The 25104-nt window shown below is 29.2% G+C and overlaps 1 protein-coding gene across 1 annotated transcript in view; it reads right to left on the bottom strand.

The window, feature by feature from the left end:
- The window catches only part of LOC128398106 (plexin-B-like), a 49948-nt gene that overhangs the window by 15532 nt on the left and 9312 nt on the right, over window positions 1–25104 (bottom strand). The window contains 10 exon segments of the mRNA XM_053358919.1: window positions 5692–5864; window positions 5963–6047; window positions 6166–6258; window positions 6916–7059; window positions 7171–7282; window positions 7412–7508; window positions 7941–8103; window positions 8180–8333; window positions 8421–8521; window positions 8615–8743. Of these exon segments, the coding sequence (XP_053214894.1) occupies window positions 5692–5864; window positions 5963–6047; window positions 6166–6258; window positions 6916–7059; window positions 7171–7282; window positions 7412–7508; window positions 7941–8103; window positions 8180–8333; window positions 8421–8521; window positions 8615–8743 (1251 nt within the window).

Here is a 25104-nt window from a genome sequence, read left to right as displayed (position 1 = left end):
ACGAAAAACAATCAACTCATTGGGAAGAAAGAAAGAAAAATTTTCACCGAAAAAATGAAATTCGAAATCAGAAAATTGTAATAAATTCATTCATAGGATTTCTGGTAATGAATCTGCTAGTAAATTAGAACAATAAGAATATTGATCATGGTAGCAACTGTATTCTCCTATTAAATGATCTGAGTATCAATTCAATCATCATGTTGATCGTTAATGAACAATTTTGCCAACAGCAAGGAAACTGTAACAATACATTGAAGGTTAACCAATCATTTAGAGTAACAATTTATTGTTTATTTCGGGTCCAGAATAGTTTTCATGGTAAATCAGGGCGAGTGTTTGGAATGGAGACAAATTTTGACAAATTGAATTGGAAATTGAATGAAAAAAGTTAACCTGCCACAGAAAATTGAATAATTCTCCTAGTAAATATTCAGAGTGTAAGAAAATCTCATGAAAAAAAACGAGATAAATTTGATTTTCTCTAAAAGAAAAGGTAACAAGATATTGGACAAAATGTATGGAAATAGACTGAAAAGATGAAACCACGATAATGAATTGAAAGGTAACATGATATTAAGATAATTTCGAGATGAATGAATTATTTTATTCTTTCATCTATTGAAAATCATCGAAAAGATAAGTATTCACTTGGAGAAAAGGATCTGAATCAGTTAATAGGTCAATTCTTTGATGACCATCAATTGTACCGAAAAGAAAGACCACATCGAATCAAAAACTAAGAAGAAGAAACCGAAAATTATCCATTATCGAGTTGTCATGTTACATATTATTAATATACGAATATAATAACTGACCTAATGGCCATTTTACAGCGAAATGAGATAACTTTTATCTGGAAATCCCTTGTTAATCCTTAACCATAATTGCTTGAGAATTCATGATGATGACAATTGACGGAAATGGGGTAACCTTATTTCCTCACCATCTCCCTGATTATTCAACTCGGAAATTAGTTTCATTTATGGGAAACAACATTTTCCAAGTGTATAAATTGAATTTTCAGTTTATCTTATTCATATTCCCAGAGAAAAAAATATTATCTTTCATTTCAATTGATTATCATGGAGTTGTTATTGTTAATAATATGAAATTTACATGATTAATACACCAAAGTGTGTGAGAGAGAGAGTGTTGAATATGTTTAAAAAAGAGGAATCAGAAAAATCTCATATCCTCATTTCCGTTTGAACTTGACTTGACCTTACCTAATGAGCTAATTTAATGATCAACTTACATAACAAATGAGTTGATTAATCAACATACTCCCAATCATTTAATCAAAACGATTGATAATCATGATGATAATTCAATTGTCATATAATTTCATTAGAAAAAAAAAGTTCAATTTCTTTTATTTCTCCACATCTCTTCAACTATGCTTTCAGCAAATTAAATAATCAACTATTACATATGAATATCATCATGAAAGTATTTATCTCAATTCACTCATTCAACAAACTGGGAATTGATAATTGAATATACATATGAAAATATATCCAACTAAGTCTGATTCGTATTATTTTTAGTGCAATGAGTATGATTAATGATGATTATTCAGTCATGATGAATTTCACCCAAAGTTCTGATGATAACTTTGTATTCGTCGGTAGAAAAACATTATTAATATTATCACCATGATGATGATGAAAAAAAAACCGGAACACAAGGTTAAATAAATAGGGAAGATGATGATGACTTAAGAGAGGCAGAGAGAGAGAGAGAGAGAGAGAGAGAGAGAGAGAGAGAGTATAAACATAATATTACAAGAATATGAATTTCATCCAGAATCATCATGGTTTCTCTTTCACTCAAATTACCATAAATTTGCATTATTTTTCTTATCAGTTTCAATCTTCTCTCTCTCTCTCTCTCTTCTTCCTTTCCATCATCACCATCATCATCTTCTTTATGCTCACACACCTTTACCAGAACTTTTGTTACCCCACTTACTAGAATATCATCTCCTCTCTTTCAACCAGAATTTGGAAAAAAAAACTCAACATGGTTTCAAGATGATAAGCAAATCAATATTCACACAGGTAACATGATACAATACAATTGGAGTTTGCCCTTAGTTCTTGGATATGATTCAGTGATCGAGATACAGACAAATAAAATCCAATTTGAAAAGAGAACAAAATTTTACTTTTTCTTATTCCAACTTACTGAATTCTCGTTCAATTTAATATTACAACTTACAAGTGTATCTTTCTGGAGAAAGATTTTTACCTTGAAATGAGAACATGTTACCTGAATATAACAATAGAATTGATGAATATTCTTGTTAACTGTATATCATTGAAATTACAACGAAATTCGGGTAAAGTGATGAGTGATTAAATTCCAAATACCTGGAGGCTTTTTTTTTCATTCCATGAAATTTTCCTTCTCCTTGAAATACAATTTCTCGAATTATTTTAATGATAATTTCAAGTGTTTACAGAATTTCTCTCATTTTCTTATTGTTTGTTTATGAATTTCAATTCGTATTCTTATTATTATAACTGTTAATATTTTCTTACTTATCTCATAGGTACTAATGAGATCCTAATTACTTATACCCTGAGGGTAGTGAAAATAAGTTTCCATCAGATTTCAAATGTCTTTACATGAGATTGGTTTATTGTGAGAAATTCAGTAAATATATTGTCATGAACAATGAGACAGAAAACGGAATAAGATTGACATTCAACTGCTTGGAGTAAAATTAAATTCTAAACTGAATTAGAGGGAAAACTTTTCATAAAATAATTGTTCCGAAATTCCAACAGAATCAAATTATCAGAATGAGAAAATTTCACTTTCTTTTAGTTTCAATTTCGAGGTTAATTTCATGATATTTGGTCGCTGTGGCTGATTGATTGTGGATATTTACTATCGATATAATGTTGAGATGATTGATTATATCGAAATGTCAAAAGCATTTTCTACAATTACGATGCTAAGATGAAAATGAAAGAGAAAAAGTGTAAGCAAAAGTTATTTCTCCTTGTCGAATAGTAAAGAAAAAACTTTAAAGATGAAATTAAGAATAAGAGAAGAAAAGAAAAGTTCGAAATCGAACAAAAAACCAAAGTATTATTGCTAACAAGAGAATAATCGAGATGAACATTTTCTCTCTCTCTCTCTCTCTCTTTTCTTTTATCTTCTCTCAGAATAATAACAATACATAAGAGAATGGAAAATAATGGAAAATCAAAACTTCGTAACTGTATCAAGTTGAGTGTATGAAAATAATGGCAACGAAAATAAAAGTAGCAACGATTTCCTTTAGATGATAATAGTAGTAGGTGAAAGTTGGAATGGGTTGAAGGTGCGATAGAAAATGATGAAAATATATTTTTCTTTTATGCCAAGTTATCATTTTCATTGTTTTTCTTTGATGTTTTTTTCTTTTGCCATGGATATTATTACTTTATGAAATTCAATCGAGTCTTTTTCGTTTGGAGTCAAATGCTTACAGTTGTGTCTCATGTGGAAAAAGAGGAAACCTAATTTTCAGGGTAGCCTCAGAGCGAAAGGGAGAAAGAAGATAAACCCATCATAGTGGTTGATTTTTACTCTCATCATTATAATGGTGATGATAATGATGGTGGAAATCAAGAAAGAAAATGAAAATATGTCAACGATAATCAAGTTCTCAATTCTAATAATCAAAATTATGTCAAGTAATGATGATATTCAGAGAGAGAGAGAGAGAGAGATGAAAAAGTTGCTCGATTCTAGTAGTTTAAAGGTTATCTACATTTTGACACAAATTCTGATCTTTTTGAGTAAAACTTTCTCTATTTGATTAAGTCAAGTTGATATTATTAATATATCATAATAATCAGAATTTTATACTTGGTATAATATTAATATAACTTTTGGATATCGTTATTTTCATGTATTTATTATTGAGATGCTGTAGTAACATTTTTACTCTCTCATTTTCAGGTTCATTTTGGGTTAACTCATGAGTTTTAATGGTTCATAAGTATCTTGACTTATGATAAAAATGATGATGGCTCCATATTATCATCTGATGTTGGCTTTTGCATTTGCGAAATCATTTGATAAGGTTTTCTTTTCTTTCTCTCTCTCCATGAGTATAAATACATTAATGGTGATGAGGTGGATGGAGAGAGTGGTTTGTGGAAGGTTTTACTTTCTGGATGAAATTAAGTGTATTCTTGTAGGGAGTGGAGAGGATAAATGGTAGAGTGGAAAAGGTGAAGAGTAGGCCAAGTAAATTTAATAATAAAAGGGTGAAGAATAGGGTGAGTTAAGGAGGGAAATGAGGTAGATGTATGAGAGTGGGAAGGTGAGTGCACATATATATGAGATTCGGGAAATGATCATGATATTAGATAAGAAGATGATATCAAATTGCTGAGAAAATTATATCAGAAGAAACTTAAGATAATCGTGTTTTCTGCTCAACAGAATTCTAGACGAATATGAGAGAGAAAGATAGTGTGAGAGAGAGAGAGAGAGAGAAAGACCAATTCGAGGATAATGAAGAAGATGGTGATAAGGATGATGATCTAAAGTAACTAAAAGAGGACTTTCTTTTCCTCCTCTTTTTTCTCCCTCTTTCACCCGATCATCTTTATCATCATGGTTATCAGAACCTAGTGACCCATAGATCTTCCTTGAATCATCCTCACAATCTTCAAATCATTCATCCATATTGAGTCTCATTTCTCTAACTTCATCTTTTATCTAACAATAATACAAATATAGAAAGAGAGAGAGAGAGAGATTGATGATAATGATAATAATGATTATGATGGTGGTAAAGATGAAGATTTAGTAACAATGATCAAAGATGGATGAAAGTTTCACATATTATTTGAATTGGCGCTTAACAGGGAAGCGTAAGGAAAAAGTTCTGAACCAGGAATATTAATCTTTTCATGGACATGATGAAAAAGGAGAGTAAAAAAGTCTCATGGTGATGACATTTTTACCTATTATCAGTGATGAAGATAAGGAAATGATGATAATCTTTGACGATGCTAAACAACAATAATAAACAGACATTAAACAACGACAACAACAACAATAATAAGAAGATGATATTAATAACAATAATAGTAGCAACCAGAATCGGATGATCAGAAGACAAAGAATAGGAAGATGAAAGAAAAGTTATACTAACACATGGAAGAGAAAGAAAGACAAAACTCATGGAACTGAGGATAGAGATTCAGATTTATCATTTTCTCTTTTCTCTTTTTTTTCTGATATTCTCTCTTTTTTATCTTCTTTTGTGCAAAGAAAATCATTCTCACTACCACACCATCCGCTCTCATTATCAACAGAATCTTCATCATCACAAAGAAGAGAATGAGAGAGAGAGAGAGCAAAGAATATCCATCATTATTCAGTTCATTTAATTCCAAGTATCCGTTGAGATAATTGAGTCGGTGAAGCAATGATAATGATAATGGCGGAAAATTGTAGATACACTGGTGGAAAAAAACAATGACCCACCACCTAGAACTTGTAAACGTTTTCTGAGTAAAGTTCCAGCACAAGGAAAAGTCAATTGATTCTAAATTGAGGTTTATCTCAACATCATCATGATCACACATGTAATTAGTTGATTGTATTCATAGTTTTAGATTAGGCTGAAAATCCTTCAATCATTTAATTCTGGAGATAATTATTCATCCAACTTACCAGGTCTATTCTTGGAGGTGGACATGAGGGTGCTGGAGGTTCTGAGCAAGCATCAACAAATGAACATGAACCAGAACACCAGACACATTGATATTTCCTCTCAGTTGTTTGGCACAATGAACAATCAGGCTTAGCCTGATGACTTCCTAAATGATCACATTTATATAAGGTAACTAAAGAAAAGGAGGTAAAAAAAATCAATCGATTATGATGATTAATTGATTATCCATGATAAACAAACAAGCAATCAATTGATTACTATTCTTATTACCATTTGTTTTATCAATCAAAGTATCTCCATCCCAAAGGACTGATAATTGTGCGTAAATTTTACCAGCATCACTTTGATATGTATACTGTATGGAAAGAAGATGAAATAATTAATTACCATGAGTAAAATTACAGTTATAATATTTGTGAGAAGAGAGAAAAATTAAATTTCTTTCAACAATTAAAGAGACAATTAAAGTTTACCATGTTAGATGAACAGATTATCTTGTCTCCTTTCAATCGAGCTGGAATCCGAGCTCGAGCTCCTTCAATTTCAATGATACATTCAAGATCAGCCTGGAAATAAATTGAATCAATCATTTATTTGGGTTAATTAATTTGTAACAATTAACATGATAAAATTAAATAGTAATAGTAAACAAATTAAGATCCCTTGTAAACTTTTCAATCAAATTGTGTACCAATTGTTTCGTGTGTGTGTTTCTGATTGTTTATTTTACCGATTAACTTAATGCATTACATTTATCCTTTCATTTGATTATTGGAACTTTTTTTTCATCCCTTTCTTTATGTTACTCATGTTTACTTTTATTTCATGATAATATCATCATCATGAAAACATCACAAATGAACAAAGTTTTACTTTATGTATACTTTTCATTCATGTTTTATTGTCAACTGTCAACAACAAAAACAACAACAATAACAAAGTAAAAAAGAGTAACAATGAAATGAAACATGGATGATGATGAAAATTCAATCTACTATTTAGATGAGATTAAATTAATCTAATAAATCAATAGGCAAATAGATACAAAAACAACAACAACAACAATTGGATCAACTAACAATCAAACAATCAAGAGTGTATTTAAAGGGTAATGGTAATGAACACAAGGAATCAATTGATTTACATTTGATTGAATATTGAATATTAATGAAGAGGAAATTGATAAAATCATGTGTATGTAATATTTCATATGATATTCTTACCATTGGATTACCAAAGTTCTGAACATGAATGGTTATCTCACGTTTAGCACCGTTTGGAATTAAAATTTCACGATCGATTCGGAAACTTGGACAATATTCAGAGGCAGGATCAGATGGGGAAGATGATGAAGAGCCAATTGAAAGCTATTATCAAGAGGAAAAGAGAAAGTTTTTCAAAATAATAACAAATTAATGAGAAATTGGATTCATTTGAATGATAGTCGATTCTAATATTTATCAATAAGGTCAACTTACATTCTCACTGGACAGTACATGATGACCTGAACAGAAACTACTATTATGTGTACATATATTATCTTGGATACACCAATTACAAGGCCACTTTGCTTTGACACATGATCGACATCTACATGATTGATAAAGGGGATAAAGTTTCATGAGAAAAGTTCTGAAAATATTTCTTATATTCGGTTATTGATAAAAGTTGATATTCCATTATGGTTATTGTAATAATAATAGAATCAATTTTACTCACGTTTTGTGAACTGAACACTCATAGAAAACAAAAGGTTTCGATATGAAATCTTTTTGAGTTACTGTACTTCGAACTGAAAGATTCACCGAGACATGATCTGAAACATGATATTAGAAAATGAGAAAATGAATTTTTCTTATTCTTACTTTTTTTTGGATAATGGAAAATTTAAAATTCCAATGATAATAAATATGAAATAAAGACAAAGAAAAAATAATGAGCTGATATTTATGATGGAAATAAATTATCTCCATCAGAATCGTGGTTTTTACAACTTAGATTTTCAATCCAATTGAATTTGAATGTTAATTTATCAAGGGAGTTGATTATATGTTATCAAAGATGAGAAGATAAATATTAACATGGTTTAAGAGGTTTTCTTAATATTGATCATTAAAAAGAATCGAGAATCTGATTTTATTCTGGTTTGTACATGAAAATTTCCCATGAAAAACTGAGAAAATTAGTTTTCAGCTTTTGGTTTTCTTTTATGTGTCAAATGAGAATTCATCATGTTTGAAATACTCACCTTTTCCCAGAGGTAATTGCGGCCTTTCGTCCAAGGCTGGAGTTCGACACGAAAGGCCAGTGTGAGTTTGTCGAGCGGGTAAAGGCCTACTTTGGTCACCGAAAAGGCATAAATAAGAGGAATGGAAAGGCGAAGGTGGAAGCTGAGTGATATATAATTCAACCTGAAGGAGAATAAGAAAAAAAGTTTCATTCACCATACATTCAGTATACGGAAATAGTGATGGTCAGTTAACTTACAGTGGACATTGCGGTTAAAGGTAATGAGTTTGGACGAATCTCTTCAAATTCAATACATTGAGGTGTACCCATTGGGAGCCAACGGGGTGAGGTAAATATCTTTTCGGTCATGGACCAACTAATATTATCATCACAATCACTTCGAGCAGTACACCTAAAGACCATTAAAATGTCGGGAAATTAAAAAAAAAATGAATAACAATCGAAAACGTTGAGAATAAAAATCAAAATCTAAAATTACCTGCGTTCTAATGAGCACCAACCACAATAAGGATTGTGTGAATTTAAACAAGAACTACAACTATTATAATGTTGACATCTTTCAATTTTCACTTTGGCAACCTAATTAGATGAGATAGAAAAGTCAATCGAAATGAAAACATTTAAAGATTCACAAGGAATTAGTTGAAAAAACTTGAAAGAAATTAAATTTACCTTGTAGGAAGAAGCGGTAATTACAAATTTATGTGTATGATCAAGTTGAATATCCTTAATTATTGGATTACCTTTATCAATCATGATCTCTTCAAATTCATCAGCATTTTCATGGTTTGATATAAGAACCTGAATGAAAAATAAAATAAAAATTTACCAATTAGTATAAAAAGATAATCAATATAATATATATCAAGATATTAATGGTGAAAATCAAATATTCATTCAATTGTGAACAAATTTAAATGGTAAACGGTAAAAAGCATTTTCTTCAATATTTCAAATGAATCAATTGGGAACAAAAATATCATAATAATAATAATATTTTCATACCACATTTTATATCATTTACATTCATGTGTATAAGTGATAATATCAATACATTTGTTGAAAGTTCACAACAATTTATATTGATGATGATGAGGATGATTGAACTGATACAATTTTACCAATGTAAAAATGATGCTAAATTTATTTATCACTTATACTTATTACTTATTGACTGATAATAATAATAGCACTTTTCAAGCGTTAAATTTGCTTAAACTAATACAATTGTCACTGAATTTTAAATTATATTGATCAAATTTGATTGTTGTTTATCATCATCACCATTCATTGGCAAAACAATGGTGACTTATTATATTAAATCATCACCATGTAAATATAAGCATGAATGAGTTTTCCCCCCCCTTGAATTGAACTTGGGAAGGAAAAATTTACTAATTCATTGAACCTGAAATCCTATGTGAATATCAATACAAACTGATAATTGCAATATTAAGACAGACAATCAATTGATCATCTAAATTATAATCAATATTAGATTTATATTATAATAGTGTTGTAATTAATCATGATTAAGTATTGAAATTTGATTATTCATCATTCATTAGTAATTGATAGTTGTTTAAGTGAATATCATGATTATGATGAATTTTTTTCATAAATCGAAGGAAAAATTTTTCTTAATAACCAAATATTAATATCATTCCAATGTAAGTGGTGTATAATTAATCAATCTAATTGTCAAGGTTAAGGGTTAATTGATTCTCTCTCTCTCTCTCTCTGTCAATTAATAGCTCTTTCTTACTGTAGTATTTTCACCTCATCTTCATCTTCCATCTCCTCCTCGTATCATCATCATCACCACCATAATAATAATAATTATCATCATCACACCAACATCATTAGACTTTGAATGTGTACATAATATTTGACACTTTTTTTCATCTCCCTTTGTGAATAATTGACTGAATAAATAGATGAGATAAATGAATGGAACAAGAAGAAGACAGAACAAAAAGTTGAGTCTAGCTGAGGAAAAAGTTCCAAACTTAGAGTTTAAATTGACTGAATGAATAATAATTCTCATGCCTTGAGAGATGATTCACCATGAAAGAAAATATCATGTAGAGATAACATATTACATTACAATACAAAGTTCTATACCCATGATACTGAAACCATTGAGATAATTCATTGTTAAGTATAATAAGAAACCCTTAATCAATGGTTTCCTAAATGATAATCCATCTTACCATGGAGATAAACCTCTAATACATTTTCTCATGGTAAATGAAATTTGTGAAAACTTTGATATCAAATTATCATCAAGAAAATTGAATGAATAATTTATAAATATATAATTGTAAACTCTTTGATTCCAATTGCATTGCAATTGATAATAAATTACATGAATCATTCAACATTTTTGGGCTGAATCTTTTTCTTACAGATAATTAATCAACTATCATCATCATCATCATAATCATTTGCAATATAATTAATTGTTGTTGCATCAATGGTTAGTTTTTTTTGTGTTATTGTGGTTTCTAGGGTTGGGATTTTTGTGATTACAGTTGGGAAACTATTCTGATTGTAATGACCATCTCTCTGAGTAATAATCATCTTGTGAAAGGACAATTAGGGATTTTATCACAATCCACCCACAAATTACGATGTAACAGTAGTTTTAGCAGTGGTAGTGACCAATGGTCATCATGGTTCACCTAATTTCTAATAAATTGTCATCAAACCCTAAAACACAATAACGACTTCATTTGCTTAACTCTTTCCACCATGTAATCCATTACTCCACCTTCAACATCCTCTCTCTACCTTCTCTCCCACCACCTAATTTTTTTCTTCCTCTGAATCATTTTCCACCATGATAATTGTTTCATCATCTCATGATATTTTTCATTGAAATGTCCAGTTAACTATCAATTCTAATTTGGTTCATTAATTAAGACCATCAACTTATTGAAATTTGTCACCAGAAAGTGAGAAAAATCAAAAATTGATTAATTGAATCAAAATCTTTCACCATATTGGACAATTAGGATTATACTCAACATTAAATTGTTAATCAATTGACTAACATGTTAATATAATCCTGGTACAATCAGTTAATTGTGAGATAAAGTACAAAAAAAATCAAAGCGATATTTAAAGTTTTACTCAATCCAATTTTAAAACAGTCAATAAATATAATTAACTTTATAATTGTTCAACGATACATGTAAACAAATTAATTCGTTAATTGTAAACAATTAATGAGACAAAGGTATTAATAGAATACAAAATAATACAAAAAGATATAACTAATCAATGTGATTAAGGGATAATCTTGATTGAAACTTTACCTTCCTCATCTCTCATGTAATAATAAGATAATATGTATATATCTGGTTAATTAATGCAATTGCTCAATTAATTAGCCAAAGACAAAGCTCCTAATTATCAATTTTAATCATCATCTTCTTATAGTTTAATCCCTTTCTGTCTAATACAAAGGTAATATTATTATCATCATGCTATTACATCATCATCATCATCACTATCGTCATTATAATCAGAAGCTTTAAAAAAGTTTCCATAGATAATCATGAGCCGATAGTAAAAAAAGTTCAGAGATTCATTCATGATGACACATGATTGATTATCTTCATCATCTTTTGCATATTTGCATTGTCATTATAAATGCGAAAATAAACTAGAGCGAAAATGTCACCCCCACTCTCCACCTTCATCTTCATCTTCATCCTCATCTCACTTAATCATCATCACCCAAGTTCTGGTTACATCAGAGTTATTTTTCGCTCTCTCTCTCTCTCTCTCTCTCTCACTTCATCTTCATAATGTCAATAAGATGAGAGAACGATAATCAACTAGCTAATTATCAGAAATTCATTTTTTTTTCTCGTTCTCAAACATAAATTTCAATTTGTGCAACCAAATCAATCAATTAATTTAAATTGTGACAAATTATTGGCTCTGGTCTGGTTATTTTTTTGTCTAATTGAAATGACATCTTCCTTACAATAACTGTTAGACTTGTCATTTTGAGCAATTTGTATTAATCATAATTGATCATTCAATTGATTAGATAAACTATTATCATTACTGATTGTGTCAGCAAAAGTAAATGATTAGAAAGTATTTAAATTGTAGACAATTAATTAGCTAAGATGGTGGATAATGAGTCAGAAAATAATGAATCGTTCATGTTGAATAACGTTTCATGTGTGCGATTGTCAGTTGAATGTATAATTAAAAGTTTCGTTTGCATAGGAATTAATGATGAGAGCAAGAAGAAGAAGAAGAAAAGAAAAATACAATTATCATCAATGGGAGAAAGAGGAGATGATGAGGATGGAGATAAGAAGATGGTGAGGAAGAGGAAATGAAAGGAACTGTTTACTTTTTTACTCCAACTTACTTGTGTGTTAATTGATCTTTTTTAATTGGATCTTTAGAAGTGAAGATTTTTAAACTGTTCTTTTCTTTTTTATCTTCTTTTTCATCTTTGATGAGAGAGAAATAAAAGACTAACAAGATGATGGAGATAATGATGATTAAGCTGGAAAGGTAATGTTTCTTTTCTTTACGTGAAGATGATGATGAGGAAAATGAAGATATTGACTCAGAAGAGACAAAGATGATAAGAGATGTAAATATAATTCAGTGATTTTCAGGGTATCATGGAATCGAGAAGATGAATTTCTCCTCTCTATTTCTCTCCCTCTCTCTCTCTTTTCATACTTGCAATTTTTAGGGGTAAATAATAGATGAAGATGCTGAGATGAAAAGTAAACGATAAAGACAATGATGAGGGTTTTTTTCATCTTCTAAGTTAACAGAATGCAAAAACTCAGCATATTTTTAGTTTACCTTTTTTTTCCTGCATGAAAAACGTTTAGCATCCTCATCTCTTATCATCATTTGCATCTTCTTCATCATCACTGTATTTTTTTCCTCTCATCTCCATTTTCTAAGAATCTTTTTCTTTCATCCTTATTCGACTATTACACCTCCCTCACCTTCATCATTCCTCTTCTTACAATCGATTAGAATCTCTTCTTGTCTCCAAAAGAAACTTTCTCTCTTTCTCTCATCTTCCTCTCTTCATCTTCTTCTCCATTATCATTATCATCTCTATTGTTTTTCTATCAAAAGAGAAACAAAAAAAGAAGATGCATAATCTCTCTCTCTCTCTCTCTCTCTCTCTCTCTGATTCTCACCCAGAATAATCATTATCATCCTCCCTCTTTACTCCCATCATCTTCATTGTCATTACAAAACAATCAAAGAAAAACTTTTACTATCATTAAAAAATTATCTTCATCAATTATTTTCCATAGATTTTATTAATTTTAAAGTCTAATATCATCATCGTTTTTAATGATTAAACAATTACAGAGACAAACATTTACAAATTGACATCATCAGTATTATCATGAGAAACAATTAATAGATTAATCAATTTGTTTATACAACAATCATATTGATCTTGTATTAATTATTAATAAATTGTACACAAAGGTAAACATGAAAACTTTATTACTAATATTATAAAGTATCAATGATGATGAATCTGATTATTGTTTATCCTGATAATTCAATTGAGACAAACTAATAATAATCTAATCAAGTTGATTACCCTGAAAACCCAATAACTTTAAACCTCCAATACAATTGAAGTAATTTATCAAATTAAATTTAAATTCTCATTTTATTTTCACTGTTACCACAAAACTTATCCAATGTTTATTCATTCATGATTATCATTCACCTGCACTCCCATGAACACATACACACACACACTATGGGAATTAATCATATAAATTGAATAGACAATCAAAAGTTAACAATAACAATCAACAAGATTAGATTCAAATATTCAATCTCATTGAAATAAATCATAATAGACAAATGAACTTCAATTTAACTTTTAATCCTATCATTTAATTTTCCATTCAGATTAAACCCTTGAGCCTTTTAAATACAGTTACTCAATTAGCTGATTGATAATTTAGGAAGATGAAAGTTAATCAAGAATGTTGATTGTTTTTTCATTCCTTCTTCATGGTTCCTCGATTGTTTATCTAATGGGAATATCGAACATCACTATCATCATGTAAGTTTCGGTTCTAATGCTTCGTGAGGCTTGATCATCATCTTCATCTTCATTTCTCTCTCTCTCCTTTTCTGCATGATTTTCTGATGGAATGTTTTTTTCTCCATCTAATTCTTTGGGTTTCAAAGATATTCAGTTCATCATCATGTTGAATCTCAATTGTTTTCTTGTGATGCTCATTTGTGGTTTCAATAAACAACCATTATTCAGAACTCGATAATCATTTTTCACGTAAAAATGAGAGATAAATATACTCAGTTGAGTTCATTCATTCATTCAATTCATGGATTCTTTTTTGTCTCTTTCTGCTCATCATTATCTTCCTTCTGGTGTATACATATACAGAATGCTGAGTATACAAAAATTCAGAGTCACTTCATTTATCACTGTATAATATCATGAAGGATAATTAACTTTTGGAATCATGAAAAAAAAACAACAAAAGTAAATTTTATCAAAATATAAAACAAAAAACTTTTCCAAAGGTAATTGGGTAAATTGTAATAGCTCATCAGGATCAGTGAATAACGAGATTACAATAATTATCAGTGTGAATATCATGTTATCATCATCATCATGCTGAGGTATTGAACTGAATTTAGCTTCAAAATTTTGAAATTACTTTACATTAAATCGTTACCATGGTTACATCATCATGATACAATTTCTCACTTTAAAATGTTAATTAACAATTTAGTTAAATATTCAATTGTATTACATTGATTGTTCATGTTTATAATAGCAATTGGAATACAGTTGTAATATTGATGTAAATTACATGTAAAAATCATTGTTAATTGGAAATAATTAACAAATTGTAATCTAAAAGTTTCGATCTGGTAAAACCAAATTAGCAAAAGAAAGTTTAATGAAACATTTGATTAACAGTTACGATCGCAATTATTTTCAAGTAAATTGATGCAATTAAAGAAGATCATTTCTCGTAAATGATAATTGCGAGAATCTAATTACAATTAAATTATTGGAACAATTATATTTGATTATGGTTCAAAAATCGAGTCTCTAGTTGTTAGTTCACATTTTACCGTTACAAAGTTTTCAAATGTTTCAGTAACTATCAACATGATGTTCAATTGGTATTAAATGAATTCATGATCCATTGAAGAGATAATTTGAAAGTTCTGATAGCTGATGTGTTTGTATTGATTCAGAAAATCATGTATCAACTCAATAATTTATTTGTACAAATTTCAACTCGTTTGAAACTTTCATTGATCAACTTGGAAAAAGGGAAAGTAAATTTTTCCAAATTTGAATCTAATCTTAATCAGAAATCAGAATTTATTCATAATCATGTGACTCTGGTATAATAGTAATTTAGATTAGTCAAATTAAAAAGTAATTCTAATTTGATTGAATGAAAATTCATCATACACACAGTGTATTCATTATTAAATTGATACATTGAATTCTGTGAACATCTGATTGGCTCTGATTTTCATTTTTTCTTCGACTTCTCTTTCCATCATATTGATGTTTACCATGGAAACTTTTCCATCCCATGATATTCATGAGCACAAAAAGGTATATAACCTCAGACGAATTCTCTGAAGAGAAAGGTAAAATTTAATCTGTAATTTAGGGAGAGAGAGAGGAGCTAAAAAACAAAAGAAAAGTAGAGAAAAAGATATCTGATTCTCAGGGAATTCTGAATAAGAAGATTTGAGAAAAAAAGAAGAGTAAAAATGTTCCAACTTCCATGAGTTTAAGTTAGAGAAAATGAAAGAATCTGAAATCAAGAATTTTCATTTCGTAAGACGAAAAGCTAAAGGTACAATCACGTTCCATGATATAAAATGAATATTAACATCGGAATGATAAAAGAGCTCAGGGAAATGTCATTTTTCAACTGAGTAAAAAATAATATACATGAGAATGAGAATGAGAATTTACCATTAGTTATCTGATTAGTTATCAAATTCAATCAAAGTTCTGAAAATGGGAGCAAATAAAAAGATAGAAAATAAAATAGAAAATTTGAAGAAAAATTTTCTCTCTCCCTCCCCAATCACATTCCATGTTAGTGAGATTTTATCATGATAAATATTCACATGTTTGGAACATGGATAAAAAGTTATCAATTTAAAATGGTTCAACTATTTTTCCATGAAAAATAACAAAGGTAATAATTGTTTTTACTTTCTCGAAATTTTGATTCATTCAATTTCATGATAGTAAGTATCGTTTCAAGTAGTTGCATCCAATTCAGCTCTCGTAATATTATTAATTCAGGATAATAAACTTTTTCTTTTCATTAAATCTAATCTTTCGTGACACTGAATTCATAAATATCCTCGGTAAAGTTTATTATTATTAGGGTAATTTCATGATTTCTAAATGAAAAGTTAATAATAAAAAATAATAATGAAAAAAGTTCAGAAATATCAACTACTCGTAATAATATAAAACATGATTCAAATTCAATAATCATAAAAAAAGTTCATTGATTGAGATAATATTAAGGCTAATGATCTTTGACTGAAAATTCAGTTGTAAACATTATAATTTATGAAAATTCATTGAATTAGGTTAGGGGTAAATCAGCTTGATCCATGGGATATTAATCTGGTTTCACAGAATTCAACTCATTCCTGACCCATGAAATTTTATTTATCTACCTATTTGGAGTAACCATGGTAACTTTTCAACTTTTTTTTTGGCAGAATTTAATTTTCTCTCTGATTCAATATCCAGAACTTTTGACCTTACTGTTAATTCACCAATAAAGGATTATAATTACTTCATGATTGATAATTACATTTTCTTTAACGTTTCAACATTTTTGCTACTCATCATCATGGTTACCATGGTAGTTGATGATTTTAAATGAACTTTCATCTCCCTCCAATGGCAACTCTTAATTTAGATGTTAACTTTTATCATGAAAATTATTATTATCAACAACGAAAAGTTAATAATAACTATTTTTCAAATTTCCAACTTTCACCCAATCCTGAATTTTGAGAGAATCTAAAAACATGATGTATTTATCTCAGTTAATGAGATGGAAAATTGGAATCTTAAAAAGTTGAGTAACTATTCAGAACTTTTCTCAATTGAAGAAGGAAAAGAAATCAGAAAATTTTTCTCTCTCAATTTCTATTCAAGATATTATCATCTGAATTAAATATTACACTCAATTATCATGAACATGTTAGTTCATCATTCATTATTCATCCATTCAGATTGATTTTTTATCAACAATCAGAGTAATATATTAATTTGATTGTTTCGTTGTCTTCATTAATAATTTTAAGTACAAATAAATATATTCATAGATGGATTCAGAAAAGTTCAACAAATATCTCATAATGATTCATAAGCAACAGGAATGTTTCAGAAAATTCATCAATTTGAATGAACAAAAACTGTCACATTGAACAGATATAAAATAATCATCATGATTCTGGTAAAAGTTCATTGATAAAAATTCAGTTCATTCTGTATTTGTTTTTAAATATCAATCGGTGGAAAGTATTTCATTCAATTTCATCATGATAAATGATATTTGTCTCATGTTTTCAACTCATTACCAGGAAAACTAATGATGATATTATGTAATTATCATGGTTGTTACCATGAAACTTTCAACTTTCACCATGATAATTCATTATAATCCTATCATGATGATGAAAATAATACATATAAACAAGTTGACAATTGAATCAATTTCAACCTCATTCAATTTACTACATGAACCTGAATCAGGGTGAAGAAAAAATTTATCATGACTTTCATTGAGTTATTGTTATTTTCATCATCATACAAATTCAACATAATGAATATCATGATGGTTCAATGATTATGCAAATTATCATTATACTAATGTAATATAATAATTGATATCTAAACATAAAACCAATTTACAACAATTAAGCCAATGTGTGATTAATTGTTAATCATTTTCACTTAAATTTAACCTTAGCCACTTTCAGAGCAATTAATTGATTCACTTATCATGATGAATAAAAAAAGTTTTTCATTGAAACATTTCAATTGTTTCTCATATCCCTTAAATCATTACCATGATAATGATTAATAATACAAATTCAACGCAGGAATCTTATTGATCATAATTAATATTAATCATGATTGATTGTTTTCTTTCAACAAAGTGTGTGATAGAAAAGTTCATTCAACTATTACTAGAATCAGCTGATTGGAGATTCATTGTAATATCGATTGGAATGAAAATCGATACCAGTTAACCTTGAATCTAAATTATATTTATGTTCAATATAAACATCACGAACATGAGGTAATAAATAAGAGTAAAAACAAAAGGATAAGTTCATAACCTTAACATGTGAGAGGTCATCATGCTAAGTTGACCTAAATTCGGGCAAACGGTAAACATGAAGATAATCAAGACTCAAAGTTCTGTATTCTGATAATGGTAGAGGAAAAAATTAATAAGAGGATTAATGAAAATATAAAAACTAAATCAACAACAAACTAATCAAGTAAAGGGATTAAGTAACATCATTAACTATGCACATAATTTAATCGTAACTAATTCACCATAACTAACAATTATTATTATTATATAACAGTAATAAACTTGATTGGGAAATGGTAGAAAAGGATAATCAATTCAATTGACAGTTAATCCAACTTTCATTGGAAACTCAGGATTAATAATAACTGGTGAATATGAAATAACGTTGACGAAAAAGTCGAGAGAAAAAAGTTCTAATCATAATCGATTCATATGCCCAATGATTAGATTGATTTGTTTTTTTTTCGTTCGCTATCAATTTTTTTTCTGTCTAATTCTTATTATCAAACTTTAACCATGATGATGATGTTTTATGACGAGAGTAGATGAACTTCAATTCGATGACATTAAAATTCAACAACTCAGATTGAGAATTTGAACTGAATTTTGATGTTCATTTATGATTCACTTTCTTTTCACAAACTCACCGATTCTTTAAAAAATCTACCACCTTAACTTTTCTCGTTCGATTTAATATTCGATTTGGTTCATCTTCGTTCTTTGTACATTAATCTCCTTACTTCGATTACTTCTCTCTTCTGATGATTTTTTGATGTTTTGAAACTCTCATTGGTATTCTTGCTATTACTCAGTTTACGAACTTTTTCATGGAAAAATATCATGACATTAGACGAAGAGTAAGAAGAAAAAAAAATGGCAATTCAAAGGTGATAAAGAAAAAGCAACAAAAAGAGAGAATTTTTCCAAACATTTTCTCAGTTGCTCGAATATTCATCTTCCATTTTTCTGTTTCAAGTTCGGCATAAATTTGATATTCTACCTTCCATTTTCCACTCTCATTCTCCATCATAACCTTTTAAATGTCTCCAAACAGAAAGTAAATGATGTGAGAGGTAAAAGTTTCAAGTCGATTGTTTAACAATTTACTGATTCGGTTTCCATTTCCAAATCAAACAGAACACACGGAGAATCAGCATAGTTATTGATGGAATCGGACATTGAACAAAAGGGTGACCAGTTCTAGACTATTCTCAAGGTGGACAATCTCAATTCTAATCTGATAATAGTTGTATCGATGGAAAAATTTCTTAAATGAGAAAATTTTCTTCACTTTTACATGGAATCTGAGCCAAATCATTTGGAATCGTATTAATGATTCATGGTCAATAAGATTTGTTACGAATAATGTTAATGGTCAGCGAGGAAAAAAAATGGAAGAGAAAAAATAAAATTTCTATTCCAATGGTTTAAATGGAAAAGAAAATTTAATGTTGTTTAGAATTTTCTATTCATTCATCATGAAGATGATCATGATCATGATCATGATTAGATTCTGATGTGTGTATATACATGTGATTTTCTAACACGATGGTGAAAATCATTTAAATCCATGAATTGAATCTCACATTTCCATCAACATCATTATCATTCATATCACCTTTTTTTTGTTCGTCATGTTGATTTCATTTTATTCATTCATTCAAATGTTTATATGACAATAATCATGATGACCAGAAATGACCAGTGTAAACATTTCCCCAACTGAAAATTATAAACATAAAATTCAGAGTCATGTTGGTTGAGAATGAGCTTCAATTGAACCAGGAATCATTGAGAATGTAAAATATTTTATCAGTTTTCATGATACTCAGTCATCATCGATATCATAACTTGACCAATGATCACTATGAGCATATACTGAGTATATAAAATGTTCAGTTAACAATGGTAAAAATGTTTAATCAAATGAACACGAAAGGAGAAGCAAAAAGTGATGAGCCAAGAGTAAGAGGAAAGATCAGAAAACCAGAATCTTCATGTAATAGATAAAAAAAAGTTCATGAAATATACACACTTCTACCCTATCAGTCAACCTCAGCGGGAAATATACACAGAAACCTTTCACAGAAATGAGATAAGCTTCAATTCCCCTGAGAAAGAGGCATGTGAGTTTGTTCAGTTATCAATGAACCTGAATTCATTCAACATGAATATTCAGATGAAAGAAAAAGATAAGAAAACGATGCTCTCTCTCTCTTTCTCAATATCTTTCTTCTAGATTGATATTACAATGACATAGACAGACAGACATGAAGAACGAGAGAGAGAGAGAGAGAGATAAATGGATAGTAGAGAGTCAATTCGATGATGTAAAGATACAAGGAGAGGAAAAAAATGAAAGAAAACGGTGGAAAATGAAGTTCCATTGTATCATCTTACCTTTAAGTAACAACATATTACTGTAAAACTTTATGGCGATGCTTCATTGAAGCGAAATACCTTAAAGAAGGAAACAATTTTTTTTCAAATATCCGGAAATACTGAGATAGTATATGTATTATATTGATAACACATTAGATATTGTATCAGTTCGAGAAAAAAAGGAGGATGAGGAAGATAAAGTAAATCAGTCATCAGGATTGAGATTGAAATAGTGAGTGAATGTGTTTTAGAGAGAGAGAGAGAGAGAAAGAGAGTGAGACAGGGAGGTATAAAGAAGTCATTATTTGGAAGCTATTACTTGGAAAAAAGATATTAGATCGTTTTGGATAAGGATAACAACTTTATGAGCTCAATGCGTTTTCTATCCAATGTCTTTTACTATTATATTACTTTAACTTCTTCCTCTTAATCTCTCTCTCTCTACGATTTATAAGTCTTTCCACCATGTTCCATGTCATTGTTTGCATTTATCTCTCTCATTCCAACTCCTCTTCTTCAAGCGATCATTTAACATCCACAATCTCACTTCATCTCTTCATTTTACTGTTCTTTCTCTTCCTCCATGAAACTTGAGTTTTTTTCTCTCTCCTCAAATTCAGTTTTCCAAAGTTTCGACTTGATTTTTTTCTAAAAATTCAGTCCTATCGTCATACACCTTTTTCTCTCTAACTTCTCTACGATTATTTTACATTTCGAATAAAAAAACTTCTCTCCAACTAAGGTTTCCCATATTCAAAAATTAGGTTCAATAAGTGACATCCACATGGAAACGAACCTGAATTAAAGTATTCAATATCTAGCATTCACAATCACAATCACTATCATACTTTATTTCGCTATCATTATTTTCATAACAACAACAACAACAACAATCATAATAAATTATTACCATGGACACTGACCTTAAATTTTGTTATTCTAAATGGATATAAACTATGGACTAGTTATTATCATATGATAATCATGATGATAAGCTAGTTGACATGACACTGATTCTGATACTCATGAATATAATCAACTAATGATAATCAATGATAACTGGTTGGTGTTACTGGTTATGGTAAATATAATATTAAAAAAAAGGCTACAAAAGTTATCACGAAATTGATTTGCATGGATTAGATTAGCAAGTAATTTCTCATTAGTACTAATTGACTTTATTTATCATTCTCATGAGATTCATTGAGAATAGAGTTCATATCTTCATGATTGTATCAGTAATCATTCAATTCATTGTGAGTTCAGTCAAATGAGTTTAATTGTAAAGGTAATATTCACAGAGAAGGAAAATTTTTACCATAGAAAGAATCAAATATTTCATGACTGAAACTCATTTCTTTTTCCTTAACAATAAGAGACTCATTTATTGTCAATATATAATGAAAATAACGGTAAAAAAACTTTCCTTTTTTTCTGAGTCAATTTAGTAACATAAAATGTGAATTAATATTCATCTGATTTGATTCAGTGAATGAAATTGAGAGAGAGAGAGAGAGTAGGAATATCAAAAAGAAACTGAAACAATGTCAAAAAATAGTCAAGCTAAACTTAATATGCTCATGATAAATTGTTATATCATGAGGAGGAGGTGGTGGTTGTGATGATTATCGTGGTGGTGGTGGTAAAGGTTAGAAATGGGTGGTTGAGTTAATGAACAATATCATGAAAAAGGGAAATATACTCAGATCAGAATATGAATCTACTAATGCAAATTCAACCTTAACTTTTGCACAGATTTTGTACTATTCAAGCCTATTGCATGATGTAATCTTATGCTCTCTCTCTCTCACAAACTCACTTTTCTTACGTTTTTATCCTCCCACTCTATCCCTGGGACTGGTGGATATCATGAAATGCAAAATATGTAATTTTCTATGAAAATAATAGCATCATCATTATCATCATGTTAAATAAAGTATAATTTACAGAATTACAAGAGATGATGATGAGAGAAGGGAAAAAAATGCAAAAAATATGATGAAACAAATTATTCTGATTCCAATTGCATAACATTCATGGTAATGATAATGATTATCTTGATGATGATGATGAAAGTGGCTTGAGGTTGACATCATGTAAGGCATCATCATCATTATAATAATAATGATGATCAACATGAAGATAAGAATGATGAAAAGGATAAGCAAATTCTTAGGTAAATGCAAATCTTTCCATTTGTCTCTCTCTCTTCTTTCTTTCTTTCTCTCTCTATCATCTTCAGTTTCTCCTTTTCTTTTTCTCTTTCCATGTAAATAAATCAACGTGACCTGAAATTTAAATATAACCAGAAAATATTTACCTTCGATGAGTTTATACATCATCATCTTGCATTTATTCAACAAGATTTAAATAAGAATTGCAGAGAGAGAGAGAGATGTGAAGGATTGGAGCATGTTGTTTATTCAAACATCTTAAAGATGAAATCAAGCCTGATGGACATTATCATTATTCTGAAAGATAATCTGATTTGGAAAAATGATTCACCCAATGAGAAGATGATAGAACGAAAAAGATTCTGATAATCATCCTGAAGCTCTTTCATCTCACATCTCTCATCACCAAACCAGGAAGAGAGTTTCAAGCTTAGAGTATTAACCATCCAATTCACCACCAAATGATCATCAACAACATCAATTTCTTCAACCTTTTCTGTCCATCCTAATGTCCACCTTTGAGACGAAGAGAAAACTTTTATCGTTTGCTCTCTCTCTCTCTCCCTTTCTCTCTCATCCAAATTATTACCCAATGGACTAAAAAGACATCATTTGCTCTGAAGGAGGATGATGACCATTCTAATTCATCTACTCATCTTCCTCCCACTTCTTACTAAATCATCGGCTATTCAAATCAATGATAATCTCATCATCTCCATGGAAACTGAGAGAGAGAGAATCTCATCTTTTATCCGAATTCATAAATTATCATCAAATCATTTAATCTGTATCAATATTATCCTCATAAAGATTATCCCTCCTTCATTAAGCTCTAATGATTAGTAAAACTAATTAACTTTCATTAAGTTAACCCTATTATTATTATAACCAATCACGATTACCATGATTAGTTAGTTAACCATCTCATTCAACTGATTTCTAATTGTTAATCATAAATCAAATTAAATATTACTAACAAACATCATTACCTTAAATCATAATAATAATCATTATCGGCTACATTTATTTTATTACATTAATTAACTAATTAGATATGGGGGAAAAGTCCAAACAATTAGCTCCGAGTTTGTTTAATGTAATGTTTTTAATCACAATTAAATTTAATTGACAACATAGTCAAACAATCAAAATTAATTGTGATTAAAAACTTTTTCATATTTGTAAGCAATTGAAAATTTCTGACTAAACCGAAACTCATTAACACCACATTAGATTTTAATTGATTTATTAATTAATCCAAACACATAATATTATCCATTATGTAAAAAAAACTATTATATGTAATTAGAAAGGTAAATATATCAATTAATTAATCAACTAATTGAGCTAATTAATAAGCATTAGCACAATCTAAATGTAGGTGATAAATCAAATTTAAATCAATTGAAGGATTCAATTTGATAATTGATAATCATTTGAATAAGATGATTGTTGTTCAAATTAATTGATATTAATCAGTTAATTGTGTAAATTGTAAGCAAAGTGATTAAAGACAATCAAGGTTAATGTTACATTGATTAAATTTATCATCTTATTGCTCAGGGAATTTGATTGTAATGTGTAATCTTAATTGATTAATCACTGAGAACTCATTTGATTGACTTATTGATGATGAACAATTAATTTGAATCAACATTAATTTACATTTGATTGTTGATTGAATGTTTGTTTGGTTAAAATTAGATTTGATTGTCATGAGCAACAACAACTTTTATTTATTACTTCAGGTACTTCAATAGTAATCAAGTTACGCTCTTACTGTCCACTTTACTGTTTTTCCATCTAATTGAATGGGTTTATCGTTCCCTCTGAACTTTTTATCTTCAACTGTAACATGTGAATGTGTGGGTGTTTGTTGGTGTTTTTGATTATCAGGAACCGAGAAAAAAGAAACAAAAACAGAAAAAAACTGCTCACAACTTCAACTTCCAAATCAAACCAAACATTTCCAACTCATTGAATAACAACCCAAGAGGAAATAAAATGGACAGTAAATGAAGAAGGTCAACCAATCAAGTGTCCAGCAAATAACAAAGAGAGAGAGAGAGAGATGAAGATGAAGATGAAGATAAAATAACGAGTCTAAACCTGGAGCTTAATGTAAATATTACATGGAAAATGAGAGAGAGAAAGAGAAATAGTAATCATGAAGATTGATCAAGAAAGAAATGATAAAGGAGGAAGAAGATAT

This window comes from Panonychus citri, unplaced genomic scaffold (genome assembly GCF_014898815.1).
Source record: "Panonychus citri isolate SS breed McGregor unplaced genomic scaffold, ASM1489881v1 Contig00045, whole genome shotgun sequence".
Lineage (NCBI taxonomy): Eukaryota > Metazoa > Arthropoda > Arachnida > Trombidiformes > Tetranychidae > Panonychus > Panonychus citri.
The sequence above is the reverse complement of the archived record's forward strand: the minus strand, read 5'-3'. Positions and strand labels throughout refer to the sequence as shown.